The sequence below is a fragment of the Lissotriton helveticus genome, chromosome 5_1 (genome assembly GCF_964261635.1).
Source record: "Lissotriton helveticus chromosome 5_1, aLisHel1.1, whole genome shotgun sequence".
Taxonomy (NCBI): Eukaryota; Metazoa; Chordata; class Amphibia; order Caudata; family Salamandridae; genus Lissotriton; species Lissotriton helveticus.
In genome coordinates, this window is record NC_136065.1 from 1,132,574,088 (window position 1) to 1,132,590,995 (window position 16,908).

At 47.8% G+C, this 16,908-nt stretch overlaps 1 protein-coding gene across 2 annotated transcripts in view; it reads left to right on the forward strand.

The window, feature by feature from the left end:
- Positions 1-16,908, forward strand: part of MXI1 (MAX interactor 1, dimerization protein) — a 125,234-nt gene that overhangs the window by 55,213 nt on the left and 53,113 nt on the right. For both annotated transcript variants that reach the window (XM_078643757.1, XM_078643758.1), the window contains exon 3: positions 9,811-9,840. In XM_078643757.1, coding sequence (XP_078499883.1) covers positions 9,811-9,840 — 30 coding nt within the window. The remainder of the gene's footprint in view (positions 1-9,810; positions 9,841-16,908) is intronic.

Here is a 16,908-nt window from a genome sequence, read left to right on the forward strand (position 1 = left end):
GTTACTGCCTCTCTGCTGTCTGAAGGGTAACTGCATCAGTGCTGTCTGAGAGGTAACTGCATCACTGCTGTATGAGAGGTTACTGCCTCACTGCTGTCTGAGGGGTAACTGCCTCACTGGGGTCTGAGAGGTTACTGCCTCTCTACTGTCTGAAGGGTAACTGCATCAGTGCTGTCTGAGAGGTAACTGCATCACTGCTGTCTGAAGGGTAACTGCATCATTCCTGTCAGAGGGGTAACTGCATCATTCCTGTCAGAGGGGTAACTGCATCACGGCTGTCTGAGCAGACTGCATCATTGCTGTCAGAGGTGTAACTGCATCACTGCTGTCTGAGGGGTAACTGCATCAGTGCTGTCTGAAGGGTAACTGCATCACTGCTGTATGAGAGGTTACTGCCTCCTGCTGTCTGAGGGGTAACTGCCTCACTGGGGTCTGAGAGGTTACTGCCTCTCTGCTGTCTGAAGGGTAACTGCATCAGTGCTGTCTGAGAGGTTACTGCCTCACTGCTGTATGAGAGGTTACTGCCTCACTGCTGTCTGAGGGGTAACTGCCTCACTGGGGTCTGAGAGGTTACTGCCTCTCTACTGTCTGAAGGGTAACTGCATCAGTGCTGTCTGAGAGGTTACTGCCTCACTGCTGTCTGAAGGGTAACTGCATCACTGCTGTCTGAAGGGTAACTGCATCACTGCTGTATGAGACGTTACTGCCTCACTGCTGTCTGAGGGGTAACTGCATCATTCCTGTCAGAGGGGTAACTGCATCACTGCTGTCTGAAGGGTAACTGCATCACTGCTGTATGAGACGTTACTGCCTCACTGCTGTCTGAGGGGTAACTGCATCATTCCTGTCAGAGGGGTAACTGCATCATTCCTGTCAGAGGGGTAACTGCATCACGGCTGTCTGAGCAGACTGCATCATTGCTGTCAGAGGTGTAACTGCCTCACTGCTGTCTGAGGGGTAACTGCATCAGTGCTGTCTGAAGGGTAACTGCATCACTGCTGTATGAGAGGTTACTGCCTCCTGCTGTCTGAGGGGTAACTGCCTCACTGGGGTCTGAGAGGTTACTGCCTCTCTGCTGTCTGGGGGGTAACTGCATCAGTGCTGTCTGAAGGGTAACTGCATCACTGCTGTATGAGAGGTTACTGCCTCCTGCTGTCTGAGGGGTAACTGCCTCACTGGGGTCTGAGAGGTTACTGCCTATCTGCTGTCTGAAGGGTAACTGCATCAGTGCTGTCTGAGAAGTAACTGCATCACTGCTGTATGAGAGGTTACTGCCTCACTGCTGTCTGAGGGGTAACTGCCTCACTGGGGTCTGAGAGGTTACTGCCTCTCTGCTGTCTGAAGGGTAACTGCATCAGTGCTGTCTGAGAGGTAACTGCATCACTGCTGTATGAGAGGTTACTGCCTCATTGCTGTCTGAGGGGTAACTGCCTCACTGGGGTTTGAGAGGTTACTGCCTCTCTACTGTCTGAAGGGTAACTGCATCAGTGCTGTCTGAGAGGTAACTGCATCACTGCTGTATGAGAGGTTACTGCCTCACTGCTGTCTGAGGGGTAACTGCATCACTGCTGTCTGAAGGGTAACTGCATCACTGCTGTATGAGAGGTTACTGCCTCACTGCTGTCTGAGGGGTAACTGCATCACTGCTGTCTGAAGGGTAACTGCATCACTGCTGTCTGAAGGGTAACTGCATCACTGCTGTATGAGACGTTACTGCCTCACTGCTGTCTGAGGGGTAACTGCATCATTCCTGTCAGAGGGGTAACTGCATCATTCCTGTCAGAGGGGTAACTGCATCACTGCTGTCTGAGGGGTAACTGCATCAGTGCTGTCTGAAGGGTAACTGCATCACTGCTGTCTGAGGGGTAACTGCATCAGTGCTGTCTGAAGGGTAACTGCATCACTGCTGTATGAGAGGTTACTGCCTCCTGCTGTCTGAGGGGTAACTGCCTCACTGGGGTCTGAGAGGTTACTGCCTCTCTGCTGTCTGAAGGGTAACTGCATCAGTGCTGTCTGAGGGGTAACTGCCTCACTGGGGTCTGAGAGGTTACTGCCTCACTGCTGTCTGAGGGGTAACTGCCTCACTGGGGTCTGAGAGGTTACTGCCTCTCTGCTGTCTGAATGGTAACTGCATCAGTGCTGTCTGAGAGGTAACTGCATCACTGCTGTATGAGAGGTTACTGCCTCACTGCTGTCTGAGGGGTAACTGCCTCACCGGGGTCTGAGAGGTTACTGCCTCTCTGCTGTCTGAAGGGTAACTGCATCAGTGCTGTCTGAGAGGTAACTGCATCACTGCTGTATGAGAGGTTACTGCCTCACTGCTGTCTGAGGGGTAACTGCCTCACTGCTGTCTGAAGGGTAACTGCATCAGTGCTGTCTGAGAGGTTACTGCCTCACTGCTGTCTGAGGGGTAACTGCATCACTGCTGTCTGAAGGGTAACTGCATCACTGCTGTCTGAAGGGTAACTGCATCACTGCTGTCTGAAGGGTAACTGCATCACTGCTGTCTGAAGGGTAACTGCATCATTCCTGTCAGAGGGGTAACTGCATCATTCCTGTCAGAGGGGTAACTGCATCACGGCTGTCTGAGCAGACTGCATCATTGCTGTCAGAGGTGTAACTGCATCACTGCTGTCTGAGGGGTAACTGCATCAGTGCTGTCTGAGAGGTTACTGCCTCACTGCTGTATGAGAGGTTACTGCCTCACTGCTGTCTGAGGGGTAACTGCCTCACTGGGGTCTGAGAGGTTACTGCCTCTCTACTGTCTGAAGGGTAACTGCATCAGTGCTGTCTGAGAGGTTACTGCCTCACTGCTGTCTGAGGGGTAACTGCATCACTGCTGTCTGAAGGGTAACTGCATCACTGCTGTCTGAAGGGTAACTGCATCACTGCTGTCTGAGGGGTAACTGCATCACTGCTGTCTGAAGGGTAACTGCATCACTGCTGTCTGAGGGGTAACTGCATCATTCCTGTCAGAGGGGTAACTGCATCATTCCTGTCAGAGGGGTAACTGCATCATTCCTGTCAGAGGGGTAACTGCATCACGGCTGTCTGAGCAGACTGCATCATTGCTGTCAGAGGTGTAACTGCATCACTGCTGTATGAGGGGTAACTGCATCAGTGCTGTCTGAAGGGTAACTGCATCACTGCTGTATGAGAGGTTACTGCCTCACTGCTGTCTGAGGGGTAACTGCCTCACTGGGGTCTGAGAGGTTACTGCCTCTCTGCTGTCTGAAGGGTAACTGCATCAGTGCTGTCTGAGAGGTTACTGCCTCACTGCTGTATGAGAGGTTACTGCCTCACTGCTGTCTGAGGGGTAACTGCCTCACTGGGGTCTGAGAGGTTACTGCCTCTCTACTGTCTGAAGGGTAACTGCATCAGTGCTGTCTGAGAGGTTACTGCCTCACTGCTGTCTGAGGGGTAACTGCATCACTGCTGTCTGAAGGGTAACTGCATCACTGCTGTCTGAAGGGTAACTGCATCACTGCTGTCTGAAGGGTAACTGCATCATTCCTGTCAGAGGGGTAACTGCATCATTCCTGTCAGAGGGGTAACTGCATCACGGCTGTCTGAGCAGACTGCATCATTGCTGTCAGAGGTGTAACTGCATCACTGCTGTCTGAGGGGTAACTGCATCAGTGCTGTCTGAAGGGCAACTGCATCACTGCTGTATGAGAGGTTACTGCCTCCTGCTGTCTGAGGGGTAACTGCCTCACTGGGGTCTGAGAGGTTACTGCCTCTCTGCTGTCTGAAGGGTAACTGCATCAGTGCTGTCTGAGAGGTTACTGCCTCACTGCTGTATGAGAGGTTACTGCCTCACTGCTGTCTGAGGGGTAACTGCCTCACTGGGGTCTGAGAGGTTACTGCCTCTCTACTGTCTGAAGGGTAACTGCATCAGTGCTGTCTGAGAGGTTACTGCCTCACTGCTGTCTGAGGGGTAACTGCATCACTGCTGTCTGAAGGGTAACTGCATCACTGCTGTCTGAAGGGTAACTGCATCACTGCTGTCTGAAGGGTAACTGCATCACTGCTGTCTGAAGGGTAACTGCATCACTGCTGTCTGAAGGGTAACTGCATCACTGCTGTCTGAGGGGTAACTGCATCATTCCTGTCAGAGGGGTAACTGCATCATTCCTGTCAGAGGGGTAACTGCATCATTCCTGTCAGAGGGGTAACTGCATCACGGCTGTCTGAGCAGACTGCATCATTGCTGTCAGAGGTGTAACTGCATCACTGCTGTCTGAGGGGTAACTGCATCAGTGCTGTCTGAAGGGTAACTGCATCACTGCTGTATGAGAGGTTACTGCCTCCTGCTGTCTGAGGGGTAACTGCCTCACTGGGGTCTGAGAGGTTACTGCCTCTCTGCTGTCTGAAGGGTAACTGCATCAGTGCTGTCTGAGAGGTTACTGCCTCACTGCTGTATGAGAGGTTACTGCCTCACTGCTGTCTGAGGGGTAACTGCCTCACTGGGGTCTGAGAGGTTACTGCCTCTCTACTGTCTGAAGGGTAACTGCATCAGTGCTGTCTGAGAAGTAACTGCATCACTGCTGTATGAGAGGTTACTGCCTCCTGCTGTCTGAGAAGTAACTGCATCACTGCTGTATGAGAGGTTACTGCCTCTCTGCTGTCTGAAGGGTAACTGCATCAGTGTTGTCTGAGAGGTAACTGCATCACTGCTGTATGAGAGGTTACTGCCTCACTGCTGTCTGAGGGGTAACTGCCTCACTGGGGTCTGAGAGGTTACTGCCTCTCTACTGTCTGAAGGGTAACTGCATCAGTGCTGTCTGAGAGGTTACTGCCTCACTGCTGTCTGAGGGGTAACTGCATCACTGCTGTCTGAAGGGTAACTGCATCACTGCTGTCTGAAGGGTAACTGCATCACTGCTGTCTGAAGGGTAACTGCATCACTGCTGTCTGAAGGGTAACTGCATCACTGCTGTCTGAAGGGTAACTGCATCACTGCTGTCTGAGGGGTAACTGCATCACTGCTGTCTGAGGGGTAACTGCATCAATGCTGTCTGAAGGGTAACTGCATCACTGCTGTATGAGAGGTTACTGCCTCCTGCTGTCTGAGGGGTAACTGCCTCACTGGGGTCTGAGAGGTTACTGCCTCTCTGCTGTCTGAAGGGTAACTGCATCAGTGCTGTCTGAGAGGTTACTGCCTCACTGCTGTATGAGAGGTTACTGCCTCCTGCTGTCTGAGGGGTAACTGCCTCACTGGGGTCTGAGAGGTTACTGCCTCTCTGCTGTCTGAAGGGTAACTGCATCAGTGCTGTCTGAGAGGTTACTGCCTCACTGCTGTATGAGAGGTTACTGCCTCACTGCTGTCTGAGGGGTAACTGCCTCACTGGGGTCTGAGAGGTTACTGCCTCTCTACTGTCTGAAGGGTAACTGCATCAGTGCTGTCTGAGAAGTAACTGCATCACTGCTGTATGAGAGGTTACTGCCTCCTGCTGTCTGAGAAGTGACTGCATCACTGCTGTATGAGAGGTTACTGCCTCTCTGCTGTCTGAAGGGTAACTGCATCAGTGCTGTCTGAGAGGTAACTGCATCACTGCTGTATGAGAGGTTACTGCCTCACTGCTGTCTGAGGGGTAACTGCCTCACTGGGGTCTGAGAGGTTACTGCCTCTCTACTGTCTGAAGGGTAACTGCATCAGTGCTGTCTGAGAGGTTACTGCCTCACTGCTGTCTGAGGGGTAACTGCATCACTGCTGTCTGAAGGGTAACTGCATCACTGCTGTCTGAAGGGTAACTGCATCACTGCTGTCTGAAGGGTAACTGCATCACTGCTGTCTGAAGGGTAACTGCATCACTGCTGTCTGAGGGGTAACTGCATCACTGCTGTCTGAGGGGTAACTGCATCAATGCTGTCTGAAGGGTAACTGCATCACTGCTGTCTGAAGGGTAACTGCATCACTGCTGTCTGAAGGGTAACTGCATCACTGCTGTCTGAGGGGTAACTGCATCACTGCTGTCTGAAGGGTAACTGCATCACTGCTGTCTGAAGGGTAACTGCATCACTGCTGTCTGAGGGGTAACTGCATCAGTGCTGTCTGAGAGGTAACTACCTCACTGCTGTATGAGAGGTTACTGCCTCACTGCTGTATGAGGGGTAACTGCCTCACTGGGGTCTGAGAGGTAACTTCGTCACTGCTATCCGAGAGGTGCCACATCTACCAGAGCAGTACTTGTAGCACTGCTGTTTGAGTGGTACCTGCACCTCTGATGCCTGCGAGGTAAGTGCACCACTGCAGTAGCTTTATAGCTGTATAACTCCGTACTCCTCCACAACCTTTCCTCATTTTAATTACGCAGAGGTTCAACCATACACCTTTTTTTTCATGTGGACTGTCTCAAAAGTATCACTTATCTTGGCTGTCCGTTCCGTCTGAGCCGGAAACAAGTTTAATCTAATTTTGACAGAACATAATAAGTCTAGCTCGGCACATTGTGGCAGAAGATTGTCGGTGCCTGGCCTGTATTTGATCCTGGAATGCCTGCCGCCGAAAGGGTGGTAGGTTGAAGCATCCATGTCTTGACTTGACAAACATGTCATGACCTGGTGGGTTTATTTTGTTTGCAGGAGAGAAGATAGGAAATAAACGGTGCCCTGTTAAAAAATCACCTGCTGTTTTAATTTTGTTTCCCAGCAGTGAGCCCGACTGCGTCCTTTCAGCTGCGGGCATTCTCATTGGCTCATAAGGCAGGAATGTGACTTATTTTGTACCCATGGGCTTCACGCGGTCAGTGGCGGATCCAGCTTGGCACACAAGGCTAACAAGCGTGTCAAGCGGATTAAATGTAGAAGCGAACAAATTGGAATCCGAACATCACCAGTCTGGAGTCAATACATGGTTGTGTGTTTGTTTGTGACTGGGAGAAAAGGGGCAAATAGTTGGCAAAGGTACACTAACCTGGCCAAACTGACTTTAGCTTTGTGTTTTGGTGCGGTAGTAGTAGGAGCCGAGTACTGTGTTGATATATTTTTATTTTATTTCTGTGGGCACTGAAGGGGTTCAAGCACTAGAGTTATTGTTTTTAGAAACCCTTCTTTTTCGTGTGAATATTGAGTCCATTGTATCGAGGTTTACTAATATCGTGGACAGAATATAGAGAGGATAATTACGTATACATTTGCTATACCTGACTCCACGTCAACCAACTTTACGATATAGATATTGTCATGGTAAATAGATTTGGAGTTAAGAAGAGTAAAGCCCCAATTCCCTCTGTGCACCTACTTTCGATATTATCTTCTCGATAGTTTGTTCAGTATGTTCTTGTCCATGATATTCAAGAGTACAAGCCCCCATTTTGTTGCAATCTTTGGCTAGGCCTCACCACTGAAGAATGGCAATGTTTCTCCCATCTCGGCCACAAAATATAGAATCGGCTCCCTCAGTGTCTTCACCCTTGCTTTAAAAAACCCTCAACACCATAATCATCTCAAAAGGCACCATGTTGAATGATTCATCTCTTCCGCATGGTGGGAGCGGAGAGTGGTAGCGTCAGGTCTGTCCCCTTGCTCCTTCTTTACAGTCTCTACCTGGGAGCTGCTTGAGCAGGGCAGCATTCGTTTCCGGCCCCATGGAGCAGACATCTTTAGGAGGAGGTGCACCCTCTAAAAGACGTGGAAAGAGCAACCAGTGAGAAAGCGGGTTCTTTCCTCCTTAAGCAGGCAGTGAGAACAAATTACACTGATATTTAACATCTCAGGTGGTGGGTAGTGGTGGGACAGGAAGTAGTGGTAGTGGATTTCATCAGAAACAACAAAGTAACTTTCTCAATCCAGAAATTTCCAACTTGACAAAGCACACACATAAACATTCCTATATTCATTTTTTTCTTAATGTGCAATTCCGCTCAATTCTCTTGCCCACAGAGACCACGGAGCTACCCCATTATCTATGCCTAGTAGACTCAGAGTATTGAACTGGACCCTTAACCAGGCCCTGTGCCTATGCCGAAGGACAAGCCCAGTGTTCTACGAGCTCTTCTCATAGAACACTGGGCTTGTCCTTCAGTTATGACCCTGGCCATTAGACTTTGCACTCTGCACTCAACATAACATCCCTAGAGCCTGATGAGTGATTCCTTTGGTCCTGGCAAGTGACTTCTGGCTTCATGGCACCTGCTTCTTAACTTGCTCTGTATGGCCTTTGTCTTCGAACTTTGACCATCTCCACGCCCTTACAATTGATTCCTGTAGAATCTAGTCTGTGTTTGGACACAAGTCAACAGATGTTTAAAGGGGCAGTTAATTGTGGCTTCAATGATATCGTACATGTCAGTGGTCTGTAAATTCATCGATGTTACACTATTTGTCCTTGAAGGGTGCCCGTTCTGACTTTGGTGTGGCTTCGTAGCGGTTTTAGCTGTCCTGTGACTTTCAACATGGCTTTGGGTTTACAGTCGTGGTCTGGTGTCTCTTTCAGCCTGTGATGATGGGTAAACAGGATTGTCCTATGATCATATTCTCGGTTAAGTGACAATGTCTTATTCTTTGTACTGTGGATGAATGGCTTTGGAGATGAAGGGTTATGACCATAGGGCTTTGTCTATTGCTTTTTCATTTTGTTAATCGCTAGATATGACTATTGATGCAAGAAGTGTGTGACATTTCCTAGTGACGAGTAGTACTGGGTATTCTGAAAGATGATACTGCAGGTCAAGGCCACATTGAAGGTACATTAGAAGTTCTTTTCAATGTGTTCTGTTTTGTCTTAGCGTGTGACAAGTCACCTATAGACAGGCTGTTTTGAGCATGTTTATAACCAATTACATGTCACATCTGTGCTGTTTGGATGAATGTGAGGTGGTCTTCCTAATGTGTTCTGTTGGACGTTCTGATTTTTTCCTGGTTGGTAGTGCCTCTGTGAGGCTCATAATAACCATGTATATGGCATACCTGAGCTGTGTTGCGTTAATGAGAAGCGATGTGGGTAACGTGTTCTGTTCAACCTTTCTGTGTGTTGTTTTCCCCTGGTTGGTCCTTTTGAGAGGGGTCTACCAGCTAACCCTGTCTGTGTTGGAAGTCATTTACTCTGAAAACATATGCATGAAAATATTTAGACTTAAGGTTTTTTAGAAACAGTGTGCAGATGGGATGCTGAAGAGCCCTTGTCTTCCATGTAAAGAGTTAAGGCAGCACTAACTTTGTGAAGCATCAGATATGCATTGGCAGAAACCTGTGGAAATTGCCTCGCTTGGAGCCTTCAGCCTGGAGGTGCAGGTCCCTGTCCTCTCAGTAGACCGAGCAAAGATCCAGGAGCCTGCCAGTTCACTTTAAATGTGCTTTCATGTGGCCTACAAGGGGAAGCTTGAAACATGTTTCTGCAACGCTGAACAGCAGCTTTTAATCGCGTCTAATGATACCATTCCATACTGACTTCTCCAGATGGGTTACATAGGATAATCCCTTCGGCAATCAGGAAGAATTGTAACTCGAAGCATGAAATGTGAAGGGGGATCAGTTGTCTCCACTAGCTGTATGGAAGGGGGGAATATGTAAAAACACCAACCTTTTTGTCAATGCTGTTGTGAAAAGGTCCAGTCTTAGTTTCAAGCTCATAACTTGGAGGGCCTTTTCACCCCTCCCCCATGGCCATTCATTAGTGGCAGCATATGTCCTCACAATCTCTTGTAATCCAAGGAGAATTTGCTCTGTGCTGTCCTATATAGGAAATTGGGAGGAGGGGTGTTGATTGAATTCCTATTAAGTACATCACGCCAGACACATGTCTAGCAATTAATGAACTGATTGCAGAAAAAATGAGTAACCCTTTTTTTCTCTTTTTTTCATTTAAAGGTCTACGCACAACGAGCTAGAAAAGAACCGGTAAGAACTTACCTAAATGTAGATTTCTCAATGTAACTCGCATTATTTGTGCCACTTGTCATCTTTCTTCCTCTGGATTTCATATGTATAATGATTATTCCTGAAACATAACCCCAAAAGAACTGATTGAACCATCATTAACCGATCCAATACTTTTATCCAACAAAACACTAGGATGACCGACTTGAGGTACAACTCTTGTGCGACTCTCCTCGCAAGGTGTTGCTAAGGTTTCAGGTTTCTGAGACACTTTGCTAGTATGTTTGCATCAGCTGAAGAACAGCAGCGCTTAAGCTATTCGTAAGTGTGGCCACAGGCTTGGAGGTATAAATGAAGCACGCAAGACTGGGTGTTTCCATGGTGTGTTGCTTCACACAGTCCAATGGCAATTGTCTTGGGAGGGAGAACGTTTATCTCTCGACAGCGTGATGAAGGGTGATGCCATTGCGTGGTTGTTTTTGTGGTTTTTGTAGTCACGTAGTTCTGTGCTTTAACCCCCATGACTAATGAAAACCAGAAGCGTATTTAAGATGTATTGTAGTCGCTGTGTTATTGATCTTCCATCCATAGTTGCTTCTTCAGGGAGAAAAGACTCGGGGATCCTGTTGTTCATGTGAGAATGCACTAAGCTTGAGAGAGGGGTTGGTTTCACAAGTCAATACCTCCATGGTCCTGCCACCAAACTTAAAATGTTGCTTTTTTTAATAGTAGGTCCTTCAGAAAGCATTTCCATTGGCAAGATATACTGAGAATCTACAAAGCTCAAAGCCCACCCCATAGAAGTTCCAGCTGTAGGTGTGTTAAAAGATGTCTTCTGAGTGGGTTCGGTGTAGGTCTGCTTACTTAGACCCCATTTCTTTTGTCCCACAGCTCATCAAACATGTGAAGATGTAATTCACAATAGGCCAGTTGGAAAAGTCCAAAATGTACTGTCCTTTAATTATCCAACTTTTCAAAGATTCGCAAAAAAGTCAAAGATTTCCTGGAGTATATACACAAGTAAGATTTGTGGTTGGGTATTTTGCAGCAAGTGCAAATTCTGCAACTATAAATGTAACGCAAATGTTAATTTTCATATGTAACTTTTTCTGGATTTGAGAAAATGGATTTGCCCTTGGAGAAATGCCTTCTCTTACACCCCCACTTAACATGGGGTATTCCTTCTCCCATCCTGAAAACTCTCTCTTCCTTGTGACGGCAGAAAGTTTCTAGAAAACTCTGTGGAAGGCGTTATGTCAGTACTCCCAAAACTGAATTTCTCTGCGTTGCCTGCTAGTACAAGGCGGCTCACCCATAAATGGCCTACTCTTATCCCTGAATTAGCAAATGCAGAAATTCCTTCATATGGGTGATATCCGCATTTGTAAGTTAACTTTCCAACCATAAAATTCCACCAATTCAAATTCTACAACTGAAGATTGAGATTTTGTCTTAAGAGACGTATGAACAAGAGCAAATACTTGTACGCTCATGTACTAAGTAGGGCACACATGCAGATGAATGCACACAAACTTATTTATGCAATCACACAAACAGAAAGGTGTTTCTTCATACACATCTCCACCTTTATCGGCCTAGGCTAGACTCACATCAGCTCAGCGCCAGGACACCCTCCCGGGTGACTGTGTGCTCTACAGGTCTTCATAGCATAACATATGCACCCTTGTACCTATGCACACTCCTAGAAGTACTGACAAATGTACAAAGACACACAACATGCACATAGCTGTGCTCAGACACACACTCTCATACATAGAGATGTTAATGCACACACGTGCAGATGTGCCTCCAAAGCACACGCTTGCCTGTAGGGATGTACAAAAAACAAACTCGTTCAGGATCACACAAACTTACACTGAGGCACACACGTGCACACTGCGTGCCTCTACCAGCACCACACATACGGAGGGGATTCAGAGTGGGGGAGGCCGGGTGCTGTGCAACAGACAAAGGGGGCTCGCCAGAATATTGAGCAGGCCCCCAGATGGTGAGGCCTGGGCAGAATCGTGTCACCATTGTCAGAAAGATGAACTAAATCGCCTTTCAGAAGAGCCACGACGTGTTGGGGGAGGATGGCGTGAACATTTCACCATTGTTGCTTAAGTGCTGATTTCACCACATCCCCCGAGCAGACGCACGTTTACGTGCTCGCTTTGTCACGTTAGAAATGTCACTGAGGCTAGAGATGCCTTGCTTTATTCTGTGCTTTTAGGATTGCTCATTTGGGGCGGCGGCGGTGTTTGTGTGTAATCTCACACCGGTTTAGTTTCGTCTACAGCCTCGTGTGCCTCGGGGTAGTATGCTGCTGGCTGCTTTGTCTTGTGATCGACAGTGTTCGGATAGCGCCTCGTTTCTATAATTGTGGTAAAAAAGAGCACTAAGGAAATTGCGTTGTTTTACATGTCGTTTCATACCGCATGTATGCCTTTTCTCGGCGGTGTAATTAATAGGCACCGCCGGTAACCAATTCCATGGCACTCGATTTATCGACTTCAGGAGGATGGACGGCCGTGCTGGCTTTCCTTGAACTCAAACACTTGACCTACAGATCCCCGCATACGTCAGCAGAGAACCTTACCTCAGGGAGGCACCTGTGTGCGGGTGCAGAGTCCACCCTGCAGACACGCACCTCATTTGACATCGGTTTTCTTCCTGAATTGTGGCGATCCTTCCGCGTGCGTGCCTGTGATATATTCCCCATTAGACGGTGGTGGATTACTGTGGCGACCTGGCTGCGGCTGGGCGAGGTCATTAGGGTGACGGATGAGTAACCGGGCTAAATAAAGCTTGAGGAAATCTTTCAGGGCGGCTTCTCTCGGTGTGATGTTTTTGGGGTGTGTATGCTGGGAGCTTGTACAGCGTGTGCCTCAAGTTCACGTGAAACTCTGGCCTACTGCAGTAGATAGATACACGTGGATAAGCAGTATACAACCGATGTTAGGGACTCTTCTACTCTGCCTTTCTTATTGAAATGAATTCACACCCGGGCTGTCCTTTACCATTTGGCGTCAGAATTCATGTTAATGTAATCTTTCTTACCTGCTTGGATCGTCCGTTGACAGGACAGTGACGATGCCGGGTACTACAAACTCTCGTGGGGCCTGATGTTTGAGGGTAGTTAAGTTAAGCAGTTGCTGCCTCGGTGTGGCTTTTTGTGTCCCCTGTAGACCTCTTTCAGCCCTTCTGGTTCTAAGCATTCCTGACCTTTTTAGTTTTTGCTAGTTTTACTGCTTGGTACACTGCTCATTAACATGCAGCAGGCTCTTGTTTTTCAGTATAGAAAATCGAGCCAGCTGCCAACAGGGTCAGAAATGTGTGACGTCACTTCCTGGACATTAATGGAAAGGGCATTTAATAGTATTTAATAGTCCTACCTTTTTTAATTGAGTCAGGTGTAAGGTATGTAGCGTATAGGCAGGCCTGTGCAATATTATGTGTCTTGATCCAGCCTATCTCATAATTTCTAGACCAGAGCCTCTGACATCATGTTTTACTCTTACCAGTGTGGTCAGAAATATCAATTAGTTCTGCCGAATAACCCTTCATGACCTGGTATTCTACAATATGTGAACATCGCAAACATGACGACTGCCTCAGCTGAGGGAATGTGTGATCAATTATGTGGCACCGCCTCCCTCCAGTTCACAGTTTGCCCTGGTGCCACCACACCCCTCGCAGTGGCCTGCAGTTGTCCTCAAGTAACACTACTTTGAGCCTACCAGCTTCCTGTCATTGTCTTGTAAAGCCTTCTGTTTTATTGTCTTTAAGTCTCTAGTGTATCCTGACCACAAAATCCAGACTACGCACCCTTGGTATTGTGCGACCCCTCCATTCGTCAGTATCTGCGACAGTCTCCAAAGAAAATCTTTGGGCCCTAGCACTTATTTATTCAGTTTCTTTTTCTTAACATATTAAGCACCGATTTTGGATACCTCCCTTCCATTGCTCAAAATGTACTTTTCCATGCAGACGTCACTTGCCTCTAAGGGGAGACTGGGTTGCGCCATTGCACGGTGGGGGAGAGGGGGGTGGGTGTAAGACACCAGTTACCAGTTCATACTGGCTCTCTTTCCGAAAGAGAAATGCCAGTGGTAACTTGTAATGCAACCACTTGCGTAGACGAGGCTTTGCCCCTTTATTAAGCTGCAAGCGCCTGTCTGTGGCGTGATGTTGACATTGAGAGCGACTGCATGGGCACGTCTGGTTCGTCATGGGAAAGATAAAAGCCTCTACTAATTGCTTTCGCGCTGCAGGCTGCTAGTTTTTCCTTTTTTCCCCATAATATTAGAGATCACTGTTTTTGACTCCACGGGTGTTATCTGCATTATCACAAAACCTATTATTTTCAAAATTGTCCACAGTTATGCGCCTGGTTCAAAGTTTTTTTTATTGTTTTCTTCTGCCAGGAGCCTGCCTGCGCGGCCTGTCTTAAATGGCATGCTTTTCAAGTTCTGGCACTAATAATAGGGGCAAGGGGAGCAGAGGCGGAAGGAAGCTTTGTCAGAACGAGGCAATCCGCCTACAATTACGAATCCGTATTCAAAAGCAGGTCGAGTGGGTTGGGAGCGCGACAGAATGGCAAGTATTTCAACTTCCGGTTTGGGAAGCCACACGGCCATTTCCAAAATCCTCGGAACTCTCAGGAATCCAAACCACAACGCGCTTTGTATTTTCAACCTTTTCCATGAAACTAACGTCCATCTTGTACGCTATAACTTAGCTGCAAGCTCCAACCCAGTTTGCTAGAGGTGGTGAGTTTTAAACATTTGTACAGTAACAAGTTCAAATATGCCTATTTGAATACGCTTTCCTATTTGATGCTATATCATGGGTCATTTCTATAGCGCTGTCTCCTCCGGTTATTTGGCCTGTTGGCGCTTTGGGAATGGCAGGATGCAGAATTAAAAGGTCGGTGATGATGGAGACACGAGAACACGGACCTGTTTAGAATATTTGCGGGTCGATATCGGCCTGCAGATATTTCTGAAGCGATAATAAGCTAAAGTTGAGAATCATGGCGGCGGGGGTGGCGCGGGGCGGTGCAGGCTGGGATTCCCAGGCCCCGCACTGGCGGGGGCACAGAGCCTAATGTAGGTCATGTGCCGCCGCCAGAGCTGGGGGCTGCGCCGAGAGGCCGGCAGGCTGCTTCGAGAGAGTCGAGGAAGGCCGCACTCTGGCGCGCCGCCAGGGGGAAGGCACGCTCAGCTCGGGTTGCACCCTTTGCCCCCTCCTCAGACTCGAAAGTTATTGTATATTTGTGTGTTTTTAGCTAACGGCTACGTGCACCTCAGAGGTCTGAGAAAAGCCGCTTGTATCCCCTCATTATTTTCCTCTCGAGTTGAGCAGGGTGGAAGCTTTCTAACCCAGGGACGCCACCCACCCTACATTGTTTATATTCGCACGACATGGGGTGCACTAAGTTTATAGATTGTACTCAAGGCAACAACAATCTTTACTGGTATAGCTCAACAAAACGCCATTGCAACATATATAACAATTTATTAAAGACCCAAATGACACTTGAAAATACCTTAATATCCTGTTGTTAAAAGGCTAAGCTAAAAATATAAGAAAGGGGAAAAACATAGAAATTATTTGCGGTTGCCCCCCCTTACCTCCCTCCCCCAACCATGAGAAGTTAATGACAGCCAGATAACGTTAAAATACCGCATGTTCTGGGCGCAGGGCTGTTCATTTAAAAGCTTCCCGAATGTATGAAGCGACTGATAGATACAGCATTAGAAGGTCAGTCTACAGCACAAGGCTAAGGACATTTACTCCGGACAATGTTAAAAGACCTAAAAAAGCAGCAGCCATCGTTTGCAAAGGGGAAGGGCTTTGAGGCAGAAAATCATGAGGTGTAGGATGGTATCTTTGCTGCCTGGGCCTCAATCACACAGCCCGTTCTGGTATTCAGTTGTATAACATTTAGACAGGTATCACTATGCACCCGAGTTCGTGCTGAATAATATCCAGATACGGTTCACAAACTATCTTTGTTTTGTAGGACAGATAGTTTGATGTCTTTTATTGATGACTGCTAAAATTAGCTTTACATTTTAGGTCCCAATTTTAATTGCATCTACAGATGTGCTGATGTGTAGCCCTTCCAAAGTTTCTACAGACCTATCTCCTTTCCTTACATTTTAACATGCGAAGCCAAGGCTCATTACAAGCTCCCGGGAAGGACACCACCTCTTCCAACACCTTACTCTAGGCTTCAGCATGAGTGTTTTGATAAAGTCTTAGCCAGTACAGTATGGGACACAGTGCAGTTTAATCAGAAATGGAATGTAGGCCGAGCTCCAACCGAAGTGGGGTCTGTGGGATGCCTCAGTCTAAAGAGAGTGAGGATCTTAAAAATATATTTTCAATGCTCAGATCCATCTTGGTATTTATGAGACCCCATGATTCTGTACTATATACAGCAGGTGATATGGCTTTTCTCCCGTAGATTTGTAAGATAGAACGGATCACCATACATTTTAGCTTTGTAATGTTTTTTTAAAGAAATTTTTATTGCAGAAACATAAATCAACCCGTTCAATAGGCCAACCTATACACTGACGGCCCCCAACATTTAGTTCGATGGCAATCCAATACACAGCCAATTAGCCCACATCCCGGAGGCTGGGCGGCGCTTCAATGAACCAGTTCGCTGGAGGTGCCTCAGTGCATGCCTGTCCAGGCCATAGGTCAGTTAAATCACATCGCATCCGCTTTTATCCCATAACAACCAACCCACCCCTCGCTCCACCCAGCCCTAGGCCGCTCCACTGTCGCTTCTCGCAAATCCCTATTATGACCTCCCAGGGCGCCCGGTTCCGGGAAGCTGCCGCACGGCGGCAAACCCCCCCCCCCTCCCCTAACTCCCCCCATTCTCCCCCCCCACCAACTGCTGCTAATGCGGGTCCCTATAATCCCTTCCTGCTCTGAGGTATGACATACACCAGGAAGTTCAGACAATCATACAGTCCCCATGGAGTCCCTTCCTATTCCTGATCCACCTCCGTGCCTTCAGTTATATAGTCCCTTAAAGCCTGTACCACCAGCTCCCAGGACCGCGCC